At 43.0% G+C, this 25702-nt stretch overlaps 1 protein-coding gene across 1 annotated transcript; it reads left to right on the top strand.

Moving 5' to 3' along the window:
- The first annotated feature begins 2717 nt into the window (after window positions 1-2717).
- On the top strand, window positions 2718-25702 carry LOC120023360 (brain-enriched guanylate kinase-associated protein). The gene is made up of 6 exons (XM_038967369.1): window positions 2718-2737; window positions 4923-5084; window positions 8957-9023; window positions 18786-18893; window positions 21387-21470; window positions 24173-25702. The coding sequence occupies exons 1-6, from the start codon at window positions 2718-2720 to the stop codon at window positions 25700-25702; spliced, it is 1971 nt and encodes a 656-aa protein (XP_038823297.1).

Here is a 25702-nt window from a genome sequence, read left to right as displayed (position 1 = left end):
TTAAATAAAACACCTTATGGAACAGCAAGGACTTTGAAGCAACACAAACATTGGCACAGTCACATACACACTATACATACACATGGATTTAGTACTGTCGATTTTTTTTTTTTTTTGGATTCAGGGGCAGAACGACAGATTTTTACCTTGTCAGCTCAGGGATTCGATCTTGCAACCTTTCGGTTACTAATCCAACGCTCTAACCACTAGGCTACCTGCCACCCCAAAAGATAGATATGTGGTAGTGGTGGTGGAGTAGGGGCCTGAGGGGACACAGTGTGTTGTCAAATCTGTGAATGTATTGTAATGTTTTAAAATTGTATAAACTGCCTTAATTTTGCTGGACCCCAGGAAAAGTAGCTAATGGGGATCCATAATAAATACAAATGGCCATGATTTTGGAATGAGATGTTTGACAAGCAGGTGTCCACATACTTTTGGTCATGTAGTGAAATTAAACATTTTTGGAAGAGAAAGTATTTCACTCATATTGTAATTAATTATAAGTCATATTTCACAGAATTGTGTAAACACTGGACAGTGACTTTAAATGGGACAAATGGAGAGATATGAAAGGGGAGCTCATTAAGTGACCTATTGGGGCCACTGGAGAAAATGTTAGTGTATGACTGTACTGTAGCATAGGCCATCTGATGGTGTTCATTGATATCATCCATGAGGAATGTGGTTTTGTTCAAATGATTGCATGAATTCACAGCACATACCATAGTAGTAATGTATTACATGTACACTTGAATCTGCAAAGCCTGTTTTTCTCTGTGCTCTGTTAGCAGGGTCAACAGTCAACCTAGATAACTGCTTGCTGCCTGACTCCACAGGCAAGACTTACAGCTTGAGTGGTTGGTGTTAGAGGTCACACTCTGCATCAGCGTCATCAGCAACTAGAAAACAAATGAAGGTGAATGCACAGCGAAAAATATGAAAAAGATATATATTGGGAAAACAGCTCTCAAAGCCCAGAGAAATGGTTGCAAGCATCAAAAAAGAAGGTAAGAGTGGTGGTTTAACTTATAAATGCCATTGATATCGTGTGAATCAATCATATTCATTGGAGAACCCATTCCAAAAGATTTTGTCTCAATACTACCAAAATAATCAAAATGACATTTCAACTACCAATTTCTCAGTCATTCTCAGTCATCAGTATTCTATTTAAACTTTTAGACATATAACCTTCAAAACCTGGATGTATTATACAGTACCAGTCCAGGGTTTTTCAGAATTTTTACTATTCTCTACATTGTAGAATAATAACACATATGGAATCATGTAGTAACCAAAATATACTTAAAATAGCCACCCTTTGCCTTGATGACAGCTTTGCACACTTGGCATTTTCTCAACCAGCTTCATGAGGTAGTCACCTGGAATGCATTTAAATTAACAGGTGTGCCTGGTTAAAAGTTCATTTGTGGAATTTATTTCCTTAATGTGTTTGAGCCAATCAGTTGTGTTGTGAAAAGGTAGGAGTGGTATACAGAAGATAGCCCTATTTGGTAAAAGACCAAGTCCATATTATGGCAAGAACAGCTCAAATTAGCAAAGAGAAACGACAGTCCAACATTACTTTAAGACATGAAGGTCAGTCAATACAGAACATTTCTAGAACTTTGAACGTGCAGTCGCAAAAACCATCAAGCACTATGATGAAACTGGCTCTCTTGAGGACCGCCACAGGAAAGGAAAACCCAGAGTTACCTCTGCTTCAGAGGATAAGTTCATTAGATTTAACTGCACCTCGGATTGCAGCCCAAATAACTGCTTCACAGAGTTCAAGTAACAGAGACACACCTCAACATCATCTGTTCAGAGGACACTGCATGAATCAGGCCTTCATGGTCGAATTGTTGCAAAGAAACCACTACTAAAGGACACCAATAAGACGAAAGAGACTTGCTTGGGCCAAGAAACACGAGCTATGGACATTAGACCGGTGGAAAACTGTCCTTTGAGATTTTAGGTTCCAACCGCCGTGTCTTTGTGAGACGCAGAGTAGGTGAACGGATGATATCCGCATGTGTGGTTCCCACCGTGAAGCATGGAGGAGGAGGTGCGATGGTGCTTTGCTGGTGACTCTGTCAGTGATTTACTTAGAATTCAAGGCACACTTGACCAGCATGGCTACCACAGCATTATGCAGTGATACGCCATCCCATTTGTTTTCAACGGGACAATGACCCAACACACCTCCAGGCTGTGTAAGGGCTATTTGACCAATAAGGAGAGCGATGGAGTGCTGCATCAGATGACCTGGACTCCACAATCACCCGACCTAAACCCAATTTTCGATGTTTGGGATGAGTTGGACCGCGGAGTGAAGGAAAAGCAGCCAACAAGTGCTCAACATATGTGGGAACTCCTTGAAGACTGTTGGAAAAGCATTCCAGGTGAATCTGATTGAGAGAATGCCAAGTGTGCAAACCTGTCATCAAGGCAAAGGGTGGTACTTGGAAGAATTTCAAATATAAAATATATTTTAATTTGTTTAACACTTTTTTTGGTTACTATATGATTCCATATGTGTTATTTCATAGTTTTGATGTCTTAACTATTATTCTACAATATAGAAAACAAAATCTGAAAAACCCTGGACTGGTACTGTATAATACATCAGGTTTTGAAGGTTATGTGTCTAAAAGGTTATATAAGGTTATATTATATGTCTAAAAGTTTAAATAGAATACTGATGACTGAGAATGACTGAGAAATTGGTACCGTGAGTAAGTGGCCTAGTAGTTAGAGCGTTAGACTAGTAACCGAAAGGTTGCAAGATTGAATCCCCGAGTTGACAAAGTAAAAGAATCTGTCGTTCTGCCCCTGAACAAGGCAGTTAACCCACTGTTCCTAGGCCGTCATTGAAAATAAGAATTTGTTCTTAACTGAATTGCCTAGTTAAATAAAGGTAAAATAAATAAAATTAAAATAACCTTGTCAAACTGTTTCTGCACTAGCCAACCAGGCTGTGAGAAAGTCAAATGGTCCGTCCTCAGACTGTCATGACATGAGATCAGTGTGCCACTGGCAGCTTGATATTGAACCTCTACAGGGGTACTGTCTCAGAGTCAGAATCGATAGTGCCTTGCAAAAGTATTCAGACCCCTTGGATTTAAATCAAAACTGTAACTTGGCCACTCAGGAACATTCACTGTCTTCTTGGTAAGTATCCAGTGTAGATGTGTCCTTCTGAAAGGTGAATTCCTCCCCCAGTCTGGTGTAAAGGAGATCAAAGCAGGTTTTTCTCTAGGATTTTGCCTGTGCTTAGCTCCATCCCGTTACTTTTTATCCTGAAAAACTCTGCAGTGTTTGCCGATGTCAAGCATGCCCATACCATGATGCAGCCACCACCATGCTTGAAAATAAGGAGGCAGTTACTCAGTGATGTGTCGTGTTTTTTTCCCAAACATAAGGCTTAGTAGACCAAAAACTGTATTTCTTTCTTCTTCGTGTTTTGGAATAGTTTTATTCTGTATATTCGTATTCTTCTTTTCACTGTCATTTAGGTCGTTATTGTGGAGTCACCACAATGTTGTTGATCCATCCTCAGTTTTCTCCCATCACAGCCATTCAACTCTGAAACTGTTTTAAAATCACCAATGGCCTCATGGTAACATTCCTGAGCAGTTTCATTCCTGTCCTGCAGCTCAATTCAGAAGGAGTACTGTATCTTTGCTGTGTCTGGGTGGTTTAATACATCATCCACAGCATAATTATTAACTTGACCATGCTTAAAGAAATATCCAATGTCTGATTTGATATTGTTACCCATCTACCAATCACTGCCCTTCTTTACTTGACTGAGGGACCTTACAGATATTGTATGTATGGGAGACAGAGGTTTAAGTCGTAAAAAAAAAAAACACACAAAGTGAGTCCATGTAACTTATTATGTGATTTGTTAAGCCACATTTTACTTGTGGCTTGCCTAAACAAACGGACTGAATAATTAAGCAAACAACTATATTTACTTTGTAACACAATAAAATCCAAAGGGTCTGAATACTTTTGCAAGGCGCCGTATCAGTCTCCTCTAAATCCCCAGAGCAAACTGCTCCCTGTTCTTTGCTCCCATTCCGACCTATTTTATTTCCAGCCTCTCTCTTTTTCTTTGTCTGTGTATGTCTTTCTCTCTCACACACACACGCTAGCACTCACGCACACATTCTCTCTATCATTTACCAAAGAAACACGTTTGCACGTTAGAGAAACTCTCCAGATACATGTTGTCAGTATTCTCCTGTATAATACAGTACGTTATAAGACCAAACTTATTCACCAACTGAGCAACCCCAGTCACATCCCTCTTCCCACAAACCCCTTATGGCATTGTATCTTGATAGAATCAGAATCTCTATCTGGTTTGCCAGTGATGTCACGCTGGAGACGTGTGTAATGGGACTCACCGTTACATTGTGAGCTGCCCTGGTTCCCTATAGCTATCAATGGAAAATCATTACCGCTCGAGCCTCCATCGATCAATACATACCCACGGGCCTTCCTTGGCTGGGACTTTTCACACCATGCTGAATTAGATTTAATCTCCATTTCATACCGCTCTCTTTTGCTCTTATCTAAGTCTGACTGTGTTCCGGTTATGCAACAGTACTGTGAACAATTAGTACCTTTTGAGAATTGAGTCATTTTGTATCTTTAACACAATTCAGAAGAGAGTTGATATGTAGATGACATATTGTATATGCGTAGAAAATAAATCATATATTATTTTTCTAAATGACTGAAATGTTGTTTAGTTCATTCATATCTAATGTACGTTATGTCGAGTCATGCACTTCAATTACCTCAAAGAATATTCAGCAGTTTGCACACAGCCTAAATTAAGACCTCATGATACCATGAGCTGTTTTGACCCTGTCTGTCTGCCCATCACTCTACTTCCCGTCTAGTTCTCTACATGATCACAAGGATGATTTTCACAAGCGTCTGTCCTACACCACCCACAAACTAGAGATGGTGGAGTCTGAGTTCGACTCCACCCGTCAGTACCTGGAGACGGAACTCCGTCGAGCCCAGGAAGAGTTGGAGAAATTCACTGACAAACTACGCAGGTATGTCAGCCCTGTTACATGTCAGTTCCGTTACGCCATGTCAGTCCCGTTACGCCATCTTTATTCTCTTACCAGAGCTCCTGTGTCTAACAAAGCGTGACTATGCCATCTTTCACTTCAACCTAATGAGTCAATGGATTTACAAATCGACTAATTCAACTGAGTCTGCATTGGGAATAATCCAATGCAAGGTTCTACAACTATTGTCTATGATCCTATCCCTGCAGTAACATTGCCTGGCTACCCTTCCACATTGCTCTGGCCAATTGATTTTTCTTCTTCCAAGATTAGTCTGGATTTGTCTCCCTCCCCAACAATTTCTAGAATGCGAACACATTCTGACATTCTGATTGGTCCCAGAAACCGATTGGTTACTACATAAGGAAGTTATGAACTTTGATTGGTTAGATTTGTTAGAGACGATCCAATCGCTGATTAATTTGTTTTGTACAATGCTCCTCATTTTGAAGTCACACAAATTACTTCTAGGATGGCAGTTTCAGACTTAATGTATGTAGCGATCGATAGAGCAGCGGAATTAAATTCAGGGTGAGTTGTCTGGCAGGCAGGAACACACCTTGATTCAACTAATCAATGTCTTCAGTCCGGACCATAATTAGCTGTATCATCTGTGTTACTGCAGGGCAAGATGATCGAAAGCCAGTAATAATTCAAATGCAAGTAATTTACAACAGAAGTACATATGTAGCCTGTGGCTTTTCCTTTTACCAGAGACAAAGAAAAACTTTAATTTAGAGGTCACATTTTCTGATTTCAAATAATTGATATTGCCAATTAATAAGGTGAGATGGGAGAATTGTAACACTTTTTGAAGTTGTTTTAAAAATCACATGTACTTTAACACTGTGATGTAGAGATTTCAAAATGTACATTTGTTTGCTAACTAATAGTAACATTCAGAGAACCGTGCTAAATGTGGCTTTTTCACAATTCTGCCTCAAGTCTGAAAAAATCCCGATGTTACAATTAACCCCAATAGCAGGGTTAGTTGAAACAGTAAATGGGACAATGTCTTTAATAGTACAAATGAGTAGTAATTCAACAATGTTAAGATTTGACACTGATATTTGTATGAAAATACACTAAATTGACACAAAATATTTTTATTTGATATTTTAGGCATGCTATATTTAAATATTATATTTTGTATTAGCGTTCAACATAATTTTTTCTAAGGTGTAATCTTAGTTGCACTGCCAACACATATGTAAAAATCTTAATTTGTCTATATACTACATCATTTTAGGTAAGGGGGAAGTTGTAACACTGTGTTACAACTAACCCCAAGTATACTAATTAAAGGCTTGTAAGAAGAAAAAAATATACACTGCTCAAAAAAATAAAGGGAACACTTAAACAACACAATGTAACTCCAAGTCAATCACACTTCTGTGAAATCAAACTGTCCACTTAGGAAGCAACACTGACAATAAATTTCACATGCTGTTGTGCAAATGGAATAGACAAAAGGTGGAAATTATAGGCAATTAGCAAGACACCCCCAATAAAGGAGTGGTTCTGCAGGTGGTGACCATAGACCACTTCTCAGTTCCTATGCTTCCTGGCTGATGTTTTGGTCACTTTTGAATGCTGGCGGTGCTTTCACTCTAGTGGTAGCATGAGACGGAATCTACAACCCACACAAGTGGCTCAGGTAGTGCAGCTCATCCAGGATGGCACATCAATGCGAGCTGTGGCAAGAAGGTTTGCTGTGTCTGTCAGCGTAGTGTCCAGAGCATGGAGGCGCTACCAGGAGACAGGCCAGTACATCAGGAGACGTGGAGGAGGCCGTAGGAGGGCAACAACCCAGCAGCAGGACCGCTACCTCCGCCTTTGTGCAAGGAGGAGCACTGCCAGAGCCCTGCAAAATGACCTCCAGCAGGCCACAAATGTGCATGTGTCTGCTCAAACGGTCAGAAACAGACTCCATGAGGGCCCGACGTCCACAGGTGGGGGTTGTGCTTACAGCCCAACACCGTGCAGGACGTTTGGCATTTGCCAGAGAACACCAAGATTGGCAAATTCGCCACTGGCGCCCTGTGCTCTTCACAGATGAAAGCAGGTTCACACGCACATGTGACAGACGTGACAGAGTCTGCAGACGCCGTGGAGAACGTTCTGCTGCCTGCAACATCCTCCAGCATGACCGGTTTGGCGGTGGGTCAGTCATGGTGTGGGGTGGCATTTCTTTGGGGGGCCGCACAGCCCTCCATGTGCTCGCCAGAGGTAGCCTGACTGCCATTAGGTACCGAGATGCGATCCTCAGACCCCTTGTGAGACCATATGCTGGTGCGGTTGACCCTGGGTTCTTTCTAATGCAAGACAATGCTAGACCTCATGTGGCTGGAGTGTGTCAGCAGTTCCTGCAAGAGGAAGGCATTGATGCTATGGACTGGCCCGCCCGTTCCCCAGACCTGAATCCAATTGAGCACATCTGGGACATCATGTCTCGCTCCATCCACCAACGCCACGTTGCACCACAGACTGTCCAGGAGTTGGCAGATGCTTTAGTCCAGGTCTGGGAGGAGATCCCTCAGGAGACCATCCGCCACCTCATCAGGAGCATGCCCAGGCGTTGTAGAGAGGTCATACAGGCACGTGGAGGCCACACACACTACTGAGCCTCATTTTGACTTGTTTTAAGGACATTACATCAAAGTTGGATCAGCCTGTAGTGTGGTTTTCCACTTTAATTTTGAGTGTGACTCCAAATCCAGACCTCCATGGGTTGATAAATTTGATTTCCATTGATCATTTTTGTGTGATTTTGTAGTCAGCACATTTAACTATGTAAAGAAAAAAGTATTTAATAAGAATATTTCATTCATTCAGATCTAGGATGTGTTATTTTAGTGTTCCCTTTATTTTTTGAGCAGTGTATATTATTGTCATGAACTATATTCATCAAAATACCTTATCTTACTGATAACAAGTATATACTGTATGTTAGATATATGGAGAATGTTCCACAGATCAATAATCACTTGATTCATGAATTTCTAAATCTTCATAGGCATGTTTGTAAAGACACTAACCAAGCATCGGCTCATTGAATAACACCTTTCTAAGTGGCTTCTAATGGGAGTTGTTTATTCTGTAACCCGTGTTACAATTGTCCCTGGTCTCTCCCTGCAATACCAAATGTTTTTTGGCCTACAATTTAACTTGACAGGAAACAAAGAAAAATATATTTAAAAAATATAGAACGTGTTATTAGATCAATCATTGTTGAGCAGCCTGGAATATAACCTCCAAATCCACTTCTAAAGCACCGTCTTCTTATATAACAAACATTTTTTACAATGAATCTCCAAATGCTTGTATCCAAACCCCCATGAGACCGGGGCCAGTGATAATAACATGCAGCAAGCACTGTGTGCTGAAAGAGATAGTAGCCTAATGCTGATAATGATTTAACTAATGGAAGGTGAAAGAACAGCTTATTTCATTAAGCCCACTAATGTTTTGGAAGCCGACCAGACAGTGTTTTGTGCTGGGAAACACACCTCGACCAGCGCTGAAATGTTGCCAAAATCTTCAGCTCATTCATGAGTCATGCATAAGTCCTATGGGTTTGATTCTGCATTTTCCATCACCTTTTCTCTTGCTTTCATCACGAAATGTGTTTTTCCATGCTTCAAGTGTGAGGATTCACATCTAAAAAGTATTACTGTACAGTAAATCAGATATATCCATTGAATGATCTTGAATATATCCATTGAATGATCAAATAACTGTTTTGGATTTTCATATTCATCATCTTGAATTAAAGTCAATGAATTATTGGTTTTGAAAGCATGTTCATACTCAAGACTATGTTTCATCAATGTGTACTCTTTCCTGTCCTGCAGGATCCAGAGCAGTTATGCAGCTCAACAGAGGATCAATCAAGACCTGGAGGACAAGGTGCACAGGACAGTAAGACACCTGATCAGCCATACACTCTGCTGACACCCACTCCAATACCACACAATGTTCTCACTTTTGACACTTCGATTGGTTCCGCCAGTTAAGCTCAATTAAGCAGAACTGAAGTAACATCATCCTTCACATTTGACTCCACTGAGCTGAAGTGCAGTGAAATGACCTAAAAACAACTCTATTGTTCCTGGCAGTTTGTTGCAAGACTCCAACAGCATTGTGTCTGCCTCAGGTCTCCTGGAATCTTCCGAGACCTGCGAGAAGACCATTTGAATTGGCAACACTTCAACCTTAAATGGCATTCCGACCTTCATTACTTTGTGTTACAGTACATCACCTAGTGTGCCCATAAAGTCCTGTCCCTTAAGCACTTCTTCACTCCTAAGAGTCTCCACCTCTTCACAGTTGTGGCGCAGGGGCATTACCAAGATGTTGGTATTGACATTACAGGGATAGATTTGCTGTCTCCTAATGCTCCCTGTAAGTACCTCAGCTCTCACTTTGTTCTCATAAATAATGTAGGAGGTGGATGGAGGTTTGCTCTACGCTCCCCACCGGCCACTCCGGTGGTACCCTGGTGAATACAGCATCTAAGGAATAAGCTCTATTTAAGGCAGCCTGGCATGCAGCTCTCTTTAAGGCAGCCTGGGAGACAGCTCCATGCGCCACACTCCAGTGAATTGAGAAATCATGTTTACTTCCCCTGCAACCATTCCAATTAGCTTTCGATTCCGTTTGATAAACACACAAGTCGATGTCTTGATATAGTTACACCTTCCGCCGTGCACCTTATGTTGCATTTACAATGGAGTTATTTCAATATTTCATATCCTTTGCGATAAAAAGGCTTTGGAATATTAATGTTGCTGATAAGGCTGACCTGTTGGTCAGGGTCTGGCGTCAGTGCATGAAAGGGAAAACCCCCAGCTCTGTTTCACTAAGCAACACATAGAGCATAGCGTCACACAAGTACGTATGCATGCACGCTCGCATCACACACACACCCTTGTCTCTCATGGAGAGACGACATAACATAAAATGGTAGCGTTATGTCTGTCGAAAGACTGCTGAATGCAACGACTAACGACCAACCGTAGTTCTGGTGCTTTGGTTTCCCGTCACTGGTTATTTTGACTTATCAGGATTGGGTGAAGATGGTCCTTAACGTGGGGGGGCGGGGATTTCAAGCAGAACGTTATTGGAAGTGGTGGGGCTTTGTCTGAGATCTTCCGTTTAGGGGGGCGGGGGTTTGAAACTTTGTTAGTCTCGTTAGTATATTTTCCTTATACATCTCCCACCAGAACCTAATCGAGCATCTGACACAATCTCACGCACACACACATGGCTCTGAGGCGCCTTGGCCCCTGTAATTGGAGCTTGGACAGATTGGCTCCAGGAGTGAGTGTGTGTGTTTGTTTGAAGAAGTGTGCGACAGACTGCTAAGAGGCTTACCAGCTTTGTTTTGTAAAATACAGCCAATATAACATAGGCCAAGCAGTAAAAATGATAACAAGAACAGCTATCATGAAAATATTAAATGGGAATGAGAATGGGTATATTGATTATTCCATACGCCTCCTGAATTGAGGTGGAGCTGTCTCTCTTGGTGATCGGCTATGTGGTCTGTGGTTTGAGATCTTAGATGAGAACTCCAGTATAATTGATCCGAACATGCGGTCTCCCTTGGTTAGAGGCCCCGTCGCACCTCTCTAAAAGCAATTACATGATCAGAGACGGAGCGCAATCCATGTCCAAAGTGATAGAACCTGCCGCAGAACCTTGTTAGAAAACTAATACAACCTCTTTTTCTGGGCATATCTCTCCCAATCTCCCCCGACAAGAGCTCCCCTTTCCATTCGTTCCTCCTCCAGACCCCAAATACACTGTCATTACTGTTCAAGATGAGTCCATGGTCAGGCCTCAGGTCCATATTTAAGACGTACTGTATGACTATCATGATTAAAAATGGATTTTTAATCTCATCAAAACAGAAGTTTGAGTCAATGGCTGATTCTCCGTGGCCATTTTAATAGAATATGACTGTGTGAAATTAATTTATTTTCCCAACCACCTCTTCTTAGATGATTACCTCAGGCAAGAGATTGTGGTGATAACACTGTTCATACAACATTGTCCCTAGATATGCCTATTTGTGGGCTACATGTTTTGTAGGCCTATTATATACATTGGTGCTGAGGTATAAGAAAATCAATAGCCTATCTATTACATGTCGTTATGACAAATTTTGAACATTGATCCAGGCAAAGTACTGTATATTATTTACACCAGTTCTACAGTATTTGTGTATTATTCGCTGTTTCTTCACCCATCGCTCTTTAACACGTCTGAGTAATCAGAATTGCATTGTCACAAAAGACAATAGCCAAAAAAATGTATCCCGAATCATATTCTGTCACACACTTCAACTGTATTCCAGTCATGTGATTTTTTTTGTTGTTGAAGTGGTTGGCTTTTCAAAGGAATTAGCTTCCTTGGACCTTGGTGTAACTAATCACCATTCATGACAGGAAGTAGTACAGGATTGCTTCAGAAGCATGCCTCATTGTGATTGCCATTCCTTTTGATGTCTCGAAATGGCATTTTAAGGGCAAAATATTTCTCGAGCAGGAAATGGTCTTAGATAGACACTCGGTGACAAAGAGGTTCAATCAAATCATGCAATTAAAAAGTTCTGGAGGAGAAACTACGGTCATTAGAAAAAAAACTACAAACCAAACGATGAAAACAACCAAGTAAGAGAACAGAGTGGGAGGATTTCCAAAAGGGTTTCTATTATTTTGCATGGGGACAAGAGTTGTTTCAGACCATGCTACCCAACTAGGGCCCAGAGTGTAACCTGGTCAGGTCACATGGTCAGTGAAAAAACCCTATTTTGTTTTAATTGAGTCCTCCCTGGACCCTGGCTGTGGTGACTCCAGTGTTGACAGAGATGTGGAGCTGTCTGCCTGGTCAGTGCTGAAAAGCCATTTGGGCGAAGGCCAAAGGAAAGGGCGCTCTCCAGGGTGCTGAACTAGTGCTGCCCAGCCAGCAGCACACTGAACCATATTAAATATCATATTAACTGTACCTTAACTATGTCTAACACTTTTCTAGCTCTACGTAGAACAAAATAGTATTTCGTTAAAGACCATTTTGAACTGTATATGGGTTAGTAGAATACAAGGCCCGCAGAACAAATGTGTACTCTAATGACTACTTTAATTAGCCCATCAGAATAGAGTGGAAAGCTTAATGAAGCCTTGGTTCTATGAGGAAGGGTTAGCTTGCCTCCTCATGACACCAGTGAACAAGGTAATTAGTGGGGCTGAGGCCCCTGGAGTGGTTGTTGTTTTTGTTAGTGTTGTTGTTGTCCAAAGCCACCACGCACGATCTGGGGGCGAAATAGCTAATGAATGATTCACATACAGTATGGCACCTGGAGGGTAATATTGCCCTTGTGATCAAGGAGATGTTTGTGTGTGTGCTTGCACACAGGCAGGGGTGTGTGTGCCTTTCAAGATCCCGGCTCTACTGGCACTGCAGTGAGCGTCTAATTAGAGTTCTCATCAGGGTGTGCTGCCTTTCTGCCGTGCTCACCAGCGTGCCAGAAGAGCCTGTTTTCTGATTCGTACATTTCTCAATGTGCTATTCGCAGTGCACTCATTAGTCAATGCTCTTCAATGAAAAGTGCAAATTACACCCAGGGGATAGGCATCACAGAACATACAGCTCACCAAATTGGGTTATTGTTGCCACCGTTCACCTTTTTTTTTGGTTTACCAAGCTTCTTCAAATCAAATTTATTTATAAAGCCCTTCTTACATCAGCTGATATCTCAAAGTGCTGTACAGAAACCCGGCCTAAAACCCCAAACAGCAAGCAATGCAGGTGTAGAAGCACGGTGGCTAGGAAAAACTCACTAGAAAAGGCCAGAACCTAGAAAGAAACCTAGTGGGGAACCAGGCTATGAGGGGTGGCCAGTCCTCTTCTGGCTGTGCCGGGTGGAGATTATAACAGAACATGGCCAAGATGTTCAAATGTTCATAGATGACCAGCAGGGTGAAATAATAATAATCACAGTGGTTGTCAAGGGTGCAACAGGTCAGCACCTCAGGAGTAAATGTCAGTTGGCTTTTCATAGATGATCATTCAGAGTATCTCTACTGCTCCTGCTGTCTCTAGAGAGTTGAAAACAGCAGGTCTGGGACAGGTAGCACGTCCGGTGAACAGGTCAGGGTTCCATAGCCGCAGGCAGAACAGTTGAAACTGGAGCAGCAGCACGGCCAGGTGGTGAGAGAGGTCCTGAGAGAGAGAGAGACTCAGGTCCTGAGAGAGAGAGAGTGAGAGAGCGAGCGAGAGAGAGAGATAAAGAATTAGAGAGAGCATACTTAAATTCACACAGGACACCGGATAAGACAGGAGAAATACTCCAGATATAACAGATCCCCCCGACACATATAAATACTGGAGGGGTCGGGAGACACTGTGGCCCCATCCGACGATACCCCCGGACAGGGCCAAACAGGCAGGATATAACCCCACCCACTTTGCCAAAGCACAGCCCCCACACCACTAGAGGGATACCTTCAACCACCAACTTACCATTCTGAGACAAGGCCAAGTATAGCCCACAAAGATCTCCGCCACGGCAGAACCCAAGGGGGTGCGCCAACCCAGACAGGAAGATCACGTCAGTGACTCAACCCACTCAAGTGATGCACCCCTCTTAGGGACGTCATGGAAGAGCACCAGTAAGCCAGTGACTCAGCCCCTGTATTAGGGTTAGAGGCAGAGAATCCCAGTGGAGAGAGGGGAACCGGCCAGGCAGAGACAGCAAGGGCAGTTCGTTGCTCCAGAGCCTTTCCGTTCACCTTCACACTCCTGGGCCAGACTACACTCAATCATAGGACCTACTGAAGAGATGAGTCTTCAATAAAGACTTAAAGGTTGAGACCGAGTCTGCGTCTCTCACATGGGTAGGCAGACCATTCCATAAAAATGGAGCTCTATAGGAGAAAGCCCTGCCTCCAGCTGTTTGCTTAGAAATTCTAGGGACAGTTAGGAGGCCTGCGTCTTGTGACCGTAGCGTACGTGTAGGTATGTACGGCAGGACCAAATTGGAAAGATAGGTAGGAGCAAGCCCATGTAATGCTTTGTAGGTTAGCAGTAAAACCTTGGAATCAGCTCTTGCCTTAACAGGAAGCCAGTGTAGAGAGGCTAGCACTGGAGTAATATGATCAAATTTTGGGGTTCTTGTCAATATTCTAGCAGCTAGTAACTGAAGTTTATTTTGTGCTTTATCCGGGTAGCCGGAAAGTAGAGCATTGCAATAGTCTAACCTAGAAGTGACAAAAGCATGGATGAATTTTTTTGCATAATCTTTGGACAGAAAGTTTCAGATTTTTACAATGTTACGTAGATGGAAAAAAGCTGTCCTTGAAACAGTCTTGATATGTTCATCAAAAGAGAGATCAGGGTCCAGAGTAATGCCGAGGTCCTTCACAGTTTTATTTGAGACGACTGTACAACCATCAAGATTAATTTTCAGATTCAACAGAAGATCTCTTTGTTTCTTGGGACCTAGAACAAGCATCTCTGTTTTGTCCGAGTTTAAAAGTAGAACATTTGCAGCCATCCACTTCCTTATGTCTGAAACACAGGCTTCCAGCGAGGGCAATTTTGAGGCTTCACCATGTTTCATCGAAATATACAGTTGTGTGTCATCCGCATAGCAGTGAAAGTTAACATTATGTTTCCGAATGACATCACCAAGAGGTCAAATATATAGTGAAAATAATAGCGGTCCTAAAACGGAACCTTGAGGAACAAGGTTTACAGTTGATTTGTCAGAGGACAAACCATCCACAGAGACAAACTGATATCTTTCCGACAGATAAGATCTAAACCAGGCCAGAACTTGTCCGTGTAGACCAATTTGGGTTTCCAATCTCTCCAAAAGAATGTGGTGATTGATGGTATCAAAAGCAGCACTAAGGTCTAGGAGCACGAGGACAGATGCAAAGCCTCGGTCTGACGCCATTAAAAGGTAATTTACCACCTTCACAAGTGCAGTCTCAGTGCTATGATGGGGTCTAAAACCAGACTGAAGTGTTTCGTATACATTGTCTTCAGGAAGGCAGTGAGTTGCTGCGCAACAGCTTTTCTTTTTTTTAATTGAGAGGAATGGAAGATTCGATATAGGCCGATTTAATTTATAAATTTTCTGGGTCAAGGTTTGGCTTTTTCAAGAGAGGCTTTATTACTGCCACTGTTAGTGAGTTTGGTACACATCCGGTGTATAGAGAAACGTTTATTATGGTCTTGCTAGTTTTCTCAGCATTTGACGTACCCAACATGCATTACCCCTTATCCATTAGCCAGGCTTGTCATGGATTGATGGAAAAAAATCTCAAACAGCTATCAAACTTGACCTAGATAAAGACATGAACTAAAGCTCCTTCAAAAGATACCGTCTTTCACCCTAAGAATTGAAATGGGGCCAGAAGGGAAAAGGAGCTAAAGAAAACCTAAATGATTTAGTTGAAGCACATCAAACTTTAGATGAATTGGCTATCAAGTCACATATGGCCAGCCCTATCCTTTAGAGACTTGTAGGCATTTCAGAGAATTTTACACCGATTGATAATTTAAAACTTTTGAGCAGGTAGTTATTTATTTCTTGAGAGGCTGATATCCTTTTTTTTTCAGGTTACAAATTGTTTTTTTTCTCAGAAGCCTGTAAATCTTGTATTTTTCTCTCCCCTTCCCCAACTCTAGTATACAGTAATTGCGTCTCGGGGGGGGGGATAAGCTCAGTTTGTTGTCCTGTGAAGACAGCAGTTCAGTGGAGACAGACAGGCAGGGGGATATAAAAAAATAAATAATAATAACACTGCAAAACACAATTTAGCTCCAAATTGAGGTGCTAAAGTGAGGGACAAGGATTGCATCTGCAGGTACAAATATGATTTTTCAATATTCACATAAGCCCAGTAATATTCTGCAATCTATGATAAAAAAAGTACTCTAACCTCTGTAAATTGCCTTGCTGCCCCATTGTGTGAGGCATTGGTACATCAAATGATCTAACTTTGGCTGGATGTGGATGAAAGCACAGTAGGCTACACTGTCGACTCTATGGGGAACAAAAAAAGTACTCAAGTCAGTCACTGGATGGCCATGACTAGGTCTGTTGCGGTGACCATATTACCACCACAACGGCAGTCATGAGTCATGACTGCAGTAAAATTCTACTTGACCATTGATGGTAATCTCCTCTTATGCACTCTGGACATGCGTTACCCAACTCGCTAATGACCATCAGGTCGCTAATGGATGGTACTCAGGGCTCTATTGTCGAAAATCACATCAAACACTTCTCAAAACAGTGCGTGCTTTTAAAACTCACCTCACTGTGATCGATCAATTTGAAGAATTGAAATGGAGAACATGGTCGTTGTAGATGTTTTCAAAGCCTTACAACAAAATGGACAGCGCTTTCTAAGGTGATGATTCATTCAAAACACGCATATGCATAGGCCTATATATAGTACGAGCCCAAGCCAGAAAAAAACCCTGAATTCAAATGATTGTGCGGTTATACAATACATATACATAATAGTTATACAATACATAGCCTACCACATATTACACACTGCAGCCTACAATTATAGTGAATTGTATTTGATTTTGAATAGCCTAGTAATAGGGATTTTTTTATAGTTTCATAATTAATAGGTTTACATCCACAGAATCTCACCACCTGCGTTTCCATCTCCTCCCCCCTGTCCTTCATTCCTTTCTCCAGCACACAGAGAGAGGGGATCACTTTTACACTCAACATAGCCACTTCCAGTGGTGTAAAGAACTTAAGTAAAAAATACTTTAAAGTACTATTTATGTAGTTTGAGGTATCTGTACTTTATATTTTTGAGAACTTTTAAAATAACGTACTTTTTACTCCATACATTTTCCCTGACACCCAAAAGTACTTGTTGCATTTTGAATGCTTAGCAGGACAGGAAATTGGCCCAATTCACGCGGTCATCCCTACTGCCTCTGATCTGGGGGACTCACTAAACACACATGCTTTGTTTGTAAATGATGCCGGAGTGTTGGAGTATGACCCTAGCTACCCATAAATAAATATAAACAAGAAAATGGTGCAGCCTGGTTTGCTTAATATAAGGAACTTGAAATGATTCATACTTTTGATACTTAAGTATTTTTAAAACCAAATACTTTTAGACTTTTACTCAAGTAGTATTTTACTGAGTGACTCACTTTTACTTGAGTCATTTTCTTGACTCATGTATGACAATTGGGTACTTTTTCCACTACTGGCCACTTCATATGCGCACTCTCACTCTCTCCAGACCGGGAAAAACAGCCTTTCTATTTTATTCAGCTAAGTTCAATTATATTCTTCTTACTATAAAAGCATATAGTATAAAATGAACGGCACGGGACTTATAAACATATCTTGTCTGCTAAATGAACAAGCCTACAGCCTATGGCATGGCACATAGCCAGATAACGTACAGTAAGACAAGTCATATTGTTCTTCTGAAATACATGTTCTTCATATCATGTTTCTTTAAAACTTGCCTAAAATAAATAAATGGATTTATATTTAATTGATTTATTATACTTTTTTAATTTTAAGTAGATGTTCCAAAGGTGCTTGTATGCGTGGAGGCCATTACTAACTCTCAACCCCAACAATTGTAATTAAATAAAACCTCAAACTGTACTGCCAAGATGGAATATGACCATGTCAGTCATCATATGCAAATCTATAATATCCTGCACTCTTTTAATCTATGGGCAACCTCTAGACGATTTCTAATATTCGGATGTTAAATCATCCCTCGGCTGAATGTCAATCCAAACAGGTTGCAGATTAGATACGGGTGTTCAGCTAACCCAAGAAACAGTTGAAGTGAGTCATTCAAATTCAAGCTAAATGTAATGGCTACAACTCACATTTTTACAATTTCCACCTTTCCCTAGAGTGGACACGCTCAATACCTTTCTGGCAACGTTACAAACCCATTCCACGTTAGGAAGGGCTAGTTTTGTGAGAGGGGGTTTTGAGATGTGGAAATCTCTGAAAGAAAGCCGGGGACAAGGCGTTAGCAGCTTTGGAGACTCATGTCAGTCTCTTATGTAGGAGGCCTATAGCAAGACTCGCCTTCCCCCAGAGTGAAATATGATTATAATGTGCCTGAATGAGACCGCCAAAGCAACATGCCAGAGCAGATTAGAGAGATTTACAGAATGGATTTGAATATCAATGCCAACCTGTTGCTTAAACTGACCTCTAATTGACTTCTATTAAACTGCTCCCCCACCCCGTATTTCAAAACAATCGTGACCCTTGTGCGGTGGAGACTCAATGATGCATCCTTTGTCACATCCTATCACACAACAGGGGATTAACAATTATTGGGTGAGGGGGAAAGGATCTTGTTGGCATGTATTGTTTGAGGCTAACTCTCAGAAAATACTAATGTGTCAAAAAAATGTACCATTGCTTTAATAACCGCTTTCATTTCTCAGGACTGTGATTGATGCTTTCTCACCCTGGCAGAGTAATTGATTTTATATGGGCACTGGCCAGTGAAATCTTATTTGAATTAAGACCTGCCACTGGCGTAGAGAGCAGGAACACGGACTGACTGGCTGCTCTCCTCCTCTTCTCCCTCTCCTTTCTCTTCCTGGTCTTTCAATTCCTCCTCTCTCTCTTCCCTCCTTTAGTCCCAGCACCATGAAGACGAGAAAAGAGCGCTGAGTCGGGAGATCATCGTCCTCAACAATCACCTCCTGGAGGCCAAGATCACCATTGAAAAGCTCAGAGAGGACAACGTGAGTATACTGTATAGCCAGTCATTGTGCATCAGTGAATCACCGAAACAGCTAAATGGCCAGTTAGACGACCAATGCCTGGTGGTGGCCTAGTTGTTGATCAATCTCTCACACTGCTGTGGAGGCATTTTGGCCCACTCTTACATGCAGAACTGCCTCAACTCATTTATGGATAACATGGGTCCCATTGTGCCTGGCGAAAACCTAAACACTGCATTCCACAGTAAGAACCTTCTACCCAACGGTCAAGCATGGTGGTGGTAATCCCAGACCTAATCCCAATTGAGATGATGTGGCAGGACATGAAACGAGCAGTTCATGCTTGAAAACCCACACATGTTGCTGAGTTAAAGCTGTTCGGCATGGAAGAGTGGGCCAAAATTCCTCCACAGCGACGTGAGAGGCTGATCAACAACTACAGGGAGCATTTGGTTGGAGTCATTGCAGCTAAAAGGTGACAACCAGGGTGCAATTACTTTTTCACACATGGGCATTGGGTGTTGCATAACTTTGTTTATGAAATTTGAACGGCGGCAAATACTTTTTTACAGCATAAAGTATATGCTCTTTCCTTGACATAGACTGACTAGGTGAATCCAGGTGAAAGCTATGATATTTTATTGATGTGACTTGTTAAATCCACTTCAAATCAGTGTAGCTGAATGGAAGGAGACCAGGTTAAAATAACGATTTTTAAGCCTTGAGACAATTGAGACATGAATTGTGTATGTGTGCCATTCAGAGGGTGAATGGGCAAGATAAGTGCCTTTGCCTTTGAACAGGGTATGGTAGTAGGTGCCAGGTGCACTGGTTTGAGTGTGTCAAGAACTGCAATGCTGCTGGGTTTTTCACACTCAACATTTTCTTGTGTGTATCAAGAATGGTCTACCACCCAAAGGACTTCCAGCCAACTTGACACAACTGTGGAAAGCATTGGAGTCAACATGGGCCAGCATCCCTGTGGAGTCAACGTGGGCCAGCATCCCTGTGGAGTCAACATGGGCCAGCATCCCTGTGGAACGCACCTTGTAGAGTTCATGCCCCGACAAATTGAAGCTGTTCTGAGGGCAAAAGGGGGTGCAAGTCAATATTAGGAAGGTGTTCCTACTGTTTTGTACTCTGTGTACAGTAGTTACTCCTAAATCAATAGGGGATTTGAGACTGTACGCAGGTTTAAAGCTCGAGTCTGGATTTAGCCCTGGGGACCTACTGTGTCAATCTACGGTCTTGGTCTCGTTGATGTGAACGCCCAAGCATCTGCCGAGCTTCGCGCTCTACCTAGCTCTCTGCAGGGCTGCTGTGCTAGCGAGACACATCTGAGCCATTGGGCATGATGAGATTCCCTTGAATCCAGGGAGGCTGATTGGGGTCAGAATTGGGTCTTACAGGAGAACTTTATCTGTTAGGAGGAGAAGGCAGACATCTTGTCTTAATTGGAGATGGCGGAATGTCTCTAATGTGCGGAAGACCAAATAAGCCATTAGGTTGACTCTGGCTGCATTTGCAGATGTGGAAGGAAGAGTTGGGTGTAATGGTACATGTGTCTTTTGTCACCTATTTTTTTTGTGGTAGCTACTTCTGTTAGCAACAGCTTTCACAGCTAGCCATTTTCCTCTGGTTGCAGCCAAAAGCTATTCTCTCAGTTAGCATGGAACTTCTTCACATCAGAGTGCTGAGAGAAAACAACATGGCTGACATTGAGACATCAATGACTGGACGGGACAGGTCTTTGTGCTGCCTTCAAACTACCACCGTCCCAATTGTTCTGTATGTGAGAAAAAAAAATTGCACACAGTTAACTAGAAGGAGAATTGAAGCTGTCAAAGAAATGCCTTTGATGTTTATGAGAGGGCTGTCAGATTTTGCTGTGTCACAGAGGAGTTGCAGTGGAAAAGCGAGAGCATGGATACAGACTGACAGAGAGGAAGCTTACTAGCCTAGCCTCTAGATCAGAGGAGAAGAGCCCATTTCAGAAGCCCCGTAATAAAATTAAACAGTGAAGAGCTTTATTGCAATTGAAAAAAGTTCCTCAGAGTTAATACGATTTTGCGGATCATTAATGCCATTGTCAGCGCCACAGGGGCCTGATGAGAAAAACAAGCACTATTTTCTGGGTGGATGGATTTGTTCCGTGGCCGATGATGCGTTTGTTACTTCGATTGGGTTCTCCCAAAGTGTTAGACCCTCAGAGCTTTAAATCGAAGTAAACTTTTGGGGTTGTCACAAGAGGGTTGAGGGGGAAAACAGCTTCAAGATGTAGCAATCAATCTGGAATATTTTTTTCGGAGGCATTCTTTTTGGTTTGTCAAGCATTGGTAGGTTAACAACGCCACATGCTGAAATGACTGTTTGGTCCCAATACTATGCCATTACATGTAGTAACCTATTTGAAACAAATGTTGGTCAGTTACTCCCATTACAATTTATACAGTTCTTAGTCTGCATGGCATCCCAACCTATGACTCAACAGTGTTAATCTTTCCCATTTCCCAGGACCTTTACAGGAAGGACTGTAACCTGGCAGCACAGCTCCTCCAGTGCTCCAAGTCACACCACAGAGCCCACAAGCTATCCGAGGTGAGTTCTGCTCTGCTCTCCACTCACACTAACAAGTAGCCCCACGTATTATTTCCCCCTGTTGACTTCACCGTGCAAACCGTCTAAGACAACATCTAGTCCACTCGAAGGGGGAGTAGGAAGTGAGGTATGAGAGAGAAATCCTCACAGTTCCTCGTAAAAAAATTCCTCAAAGACGTGGGACTATCTTTTAAAATGTAAGGTCATGCATATATGGATGACGTAGTAGCGCAGCTACGGTATGAAATTGACAGAGTTATTGAGGTACTGTAGCATCCACAGCTGTTGACTCATTCGGCTCGCCATAATCGTACTCCGGTGAAATAACAGTGATTGGCTTTTGAAAAGCACATTCCTCCTTTCGAGTCGACAAAGTGACCAATTCCAGAGCATTGACGAATCCATCAAAAATGCAGCGATGAATATAGCTGAGTGCGATCAAAAGGATGCTGTATGACTTTCATTGGGACTTAACTCTGCTACCAGCCAGAGAAATGTATCGTGTACAGAGGAGCCCCTCGGGAAAGCTGCTGAAAACGGCGTGTTGGAGTTACGCTTTAACCCTGCAGTCTCATCTACTTTTCCACTCAATTCTCAATGGGGAAAGCAGGCTGCTAAAAATAGCTCCATACTTCAAACACTGGTATTTTTCTGCTGGGTGTCTATTTTAGATTTTTGATTCTCAGCTGGAGACCTTGAGCACTGGTCTAATTTAAATCGAAGCTGCTCCCAGTGATTTTTTATTACTGGCCTACACACAATACCCCATAATATCAGAGTGGAATTGTTTTTCGAAATGTTGACAAATTAATAAAAATGAAAAGCTGAAATGTGTTGAGTCAATAAGTATTCAACCCCTTTGTTATGGCAAGCCTAAACGTTCAGGAGTAAAAATGTGCTCAACAAGACACATAATACATTGATGGACACAATAATAGTGTTGAACATCATTTTTTTATTGACTACCTCATCTCTGTACCCCACACATCTGTAAGGTCCCTCAGTCGAGCATTTAATGTCAAACACAGCTCAACCACAAAGACCAGGGAGGTTATGGCCCAAAAAATAAGCAGACAACGAATATCCCTTTGAGCATTTTGAAGTTATTAATTACACTTTGGATGGTGTATCAATACACCCAGTCACTACAAAGATACAGGTGTCCTTCCTATCTCAGTTGCTTGAGAGGAAGGAAACCGTGCAGGGATTTCACTGAGGCCAATGGTGACTTTAAAACCGTTAGAGTTTAATGGCTGTGATAGGAGAAATCTGAAAATGGATCAACAACATTGTAGATACGCCACAATACTAACCTAAATGACAGAGTGAAAAGAAGGAGCCTGTACTGAATGAAAATATTTCAAAACATGCATCCTGTTTGCAATTAGACTCTAAAGTAATATTGCAAAAAATGTGGCAAAGCAATTAACTCCTGAATACAAAGTGTTATGTTTGGGGCAAATCTAACACATTACTGAGTACCACTCTCCAGATTTTTGAGGATAGTGGTGGTTGCATCATGTTATGGGTATGATGGTAATTGTTAAAAAAAATTACGGAATGGATCTAAGCACAGGCAAATCCTAGAGGAAAATCTGGTTCAGTCTGCTTTCCACCAAACACTGGGAGATTAATTCACCTTCCAGCAGGGCAATAACCTAAACACAAGGCCAAATCTACACTGGAGTTGCTTACCAAGAAGACAGTTAATGTTCCTGAGTGGCCAAGTTACATTTTCAACTTAAATCTACAGCAAGAATTGATTGGTTGTCTAGCAATGATGAACAACCAATTGGACAGAGCTTGAACATTTTAAAGAATAGTGGGCAAATGTCGCACAATCCAGATGTGGAAAGCCCAGAAAGAGACACAGCAGTAATCTCTGCCAAAGGTGCTTCTACCAAGTATTGACTCAGGGGTGTGAATACTTATGTAAAGTCGATATTTTTGGATTTCATTTTCAATAAATGTGCAAACCTTTGGTGTGGTGTATTATGTGTTGATGGGTGAGAACAAATTTTTTTTTAAACCATTTTTTAATTCAGGCTGTGACAACAAAATGTGGAATAAGTCAAGGGGCATGAACACTTTGAAGGCATTGTACAAGTGAGGATGGATGAACGTGTGTGTCTTGATGTACCTCTCGGTCCATGCTGATGTATCCTACAACTTAGCGATTGTAAACTGAGAAATGAGAAAAAGAAAGGCCAAAGCACAGCAATGGAGAGGTTGTGGTCAGCAAAGGTTCTGACAAGTTCATTAGAGAGGGTAGTGCAAGTCCCAACGGGTGTCCGAGCTGGTCTGAGTAAACACACAATAAGAAATTACTTCTCTAAACTCAAACTCCAGATTGGAGTCTAGGGAACAGCATTGACAAAAACAGCTGTGTGGATGTAGCAAGCATTCGATAATGGTGTGGTTGTGAATATGTATGGGGAGATTTGATAGTGGTTGTCAGCATTGTATGAATCTATATGGAGTCTATTTTTAGGAATGCTTTGTTGTAGAGAAAGTTATGCTGGTAAAAGTTATGCTGGCTCTTTGTTAGAGCAGTAGTAGTCCTCCTTCGTTATTTATTGCTGTAATTTCTAAATCCATCTCTTAAATTCACTCCCATTTCTTCCTTTATGTTGTTTGGCTATCCAGCTTTCTTTCCTTCCTCTCTTAGAAGTTCTCCTCACCCTCCCGCTCTCTCTTTCCAGCTGCCCATTGACTTCCAGGAGCGGGTGAGCTCCCACATAGAGAAGCACGGATGCGGCGTCACAATGGCGCTGTGCCACTCATCCTACTCCGATGCTGTGCCCACCGCCGTCATCGCCAAGGTGCTCGAGAAGCCCGAGCCGGACAGCAGCTGCCCAGTCACCCGCTCAACCAGCCCTCAGCCATTGGTGGATGAGGGCCATGACCATGACTTCATGACCAATAGCGTGGGCGGTGAAATCCTTCAGCGCCGTACCGCCTACCTGTACTGCAGCGACACGGCCCTCTACTGCCCTGAGCGCTGGCAGGAGCGCAGGCAGAGCGTAGAGGTCCACGGCCTCCCCAAGGGTCTCTTCCTCCAGGCCCAGAACTCCAACCCTCAGGAGGTGGCCTTCCATTCAGGTAACTTCTCCCAACACAGGGCCCCCTCCTTCCACGGAGAGTTGACGGTGGGCTCCTTGCCGGCCTCTAGCTCCTACTCCAGCTTCAGCCAAGCTTCCGAGGAGGAGAAGGGAGGGGAAGGCTGCGGTGGCGGCCTCAGCAACACCATGTCCTCCTCCCACCAGGCACTCTACATGGACTGGCGGGATGGGGGGTACGGTGAGCGCAAGAGCACCTCTTCTTATGAGAAGGACAGCCCTCCCAGCCACAGCCTCTTCCCCATGTCCCACAGCTTCCAGCACATGGCGATGCCGCCTTCCCCCAACCCCGCGAAAGGCGGTGGCGGCTCTTCGCCAGCGTATGTGCACACGCCGTCCTGCGGCTACAGTGAGCCGTACCACTCGCCTCACCTAGCATCGTCGCACACCGTGGGCTCGGCCCAGGGTGGAGGAGGACCCCAGGCGGTGGAGCGCTCTGACAGCCAGGCCAGCATAGGTGTCCCCACCGAAGAAGAACTATCTGGAAGCTGGAGGCAGCTGAGTGTAGAGGACATCAACTCGTACTCCTACAACTGCAATCCGGGCCGCATGTCTCCCTACAGCTTTTCCGAGCAGCACTTCACCATAGGCCCAGCCAAGCTCAAACTGGGGCCGCTCTACAGCAGCTTCCAGGAGGGGGACGACAACGTCTCTCTCCACAGCCATGTGCTGGACCAGTGCTTGGCCGCTGCCGTCGGTGGTGGCGGACTCTCACCCAGTCCCAAACACCCCAGCATGGGCCTGCGGGGCAAGCCCCAGCCCCTTTACAGAGCCAAGGAGGACAGCCAGGACTCAGAGTGCAGCCAGTTCTTCTCAGGAAGCTTGAAGGACAAGGAGAGCGGGGCGGCTGGAGCGGCACGGGGGACCATGAACAAGGAACATGTGGATGTGAGCCCCAACAGCTTGGCCGAGTCCTTACACCACCAAAGCTCCCTGGAAGCTTCCGGTCTGCAGCAGCAACACTACCAGAGGGAGAGAGGGAGGCCCAGCCTGAGCCTAGCTGTTCCCAGGAAGAGTTCTCAACACCACCAAAAATTTGAAAGTACAGGAACAGGACTTAACAGGAAGGACAGTCTTACCAAGGCCCAGCTGTACGGCACCCTCCTGAACTGA

This window comes from Salvelinus namaycush, chromosome 28, assembly GCF_016432855.1.
Source record: "Salvelinus namaycush isolate Seneca chromosome 28, SaNama_1.0, whole genome shotgun sequence".
NCBI lineage: Eukaryota > Metazoa > Chordata > Actinopteri > Salmoniformes > Salmonidae > Salvelinus > Salvelinus namaycush.
Note: the sequence above shows the minus strand (reverse complement) of the source record. Positions and strands in the feature narration are given on the sequence as shown.

Bases quoted from the DNA above. Each gene is read 5' to 3' on its own strand.
- LOC120023360 (XM_038967369.1), top strand. From the start codon at position 2,718: ATGACTGAGAAATTGGTACC. The intron at 9,024-18,785 runs GTAAGACACCTG...TCCCTCCTTTAG, and splicing joins AGGACAAGGTGCACAGGACA to TCCCAGCACCATGAAGACGA. The intron at 18,894-21,386 runs GTGAGTATACTG...CCCATTTCCCAG, and splicing joins AAAAGCTCAGAGAGGACAAC to GACCTTTACAGGAAGGACTG.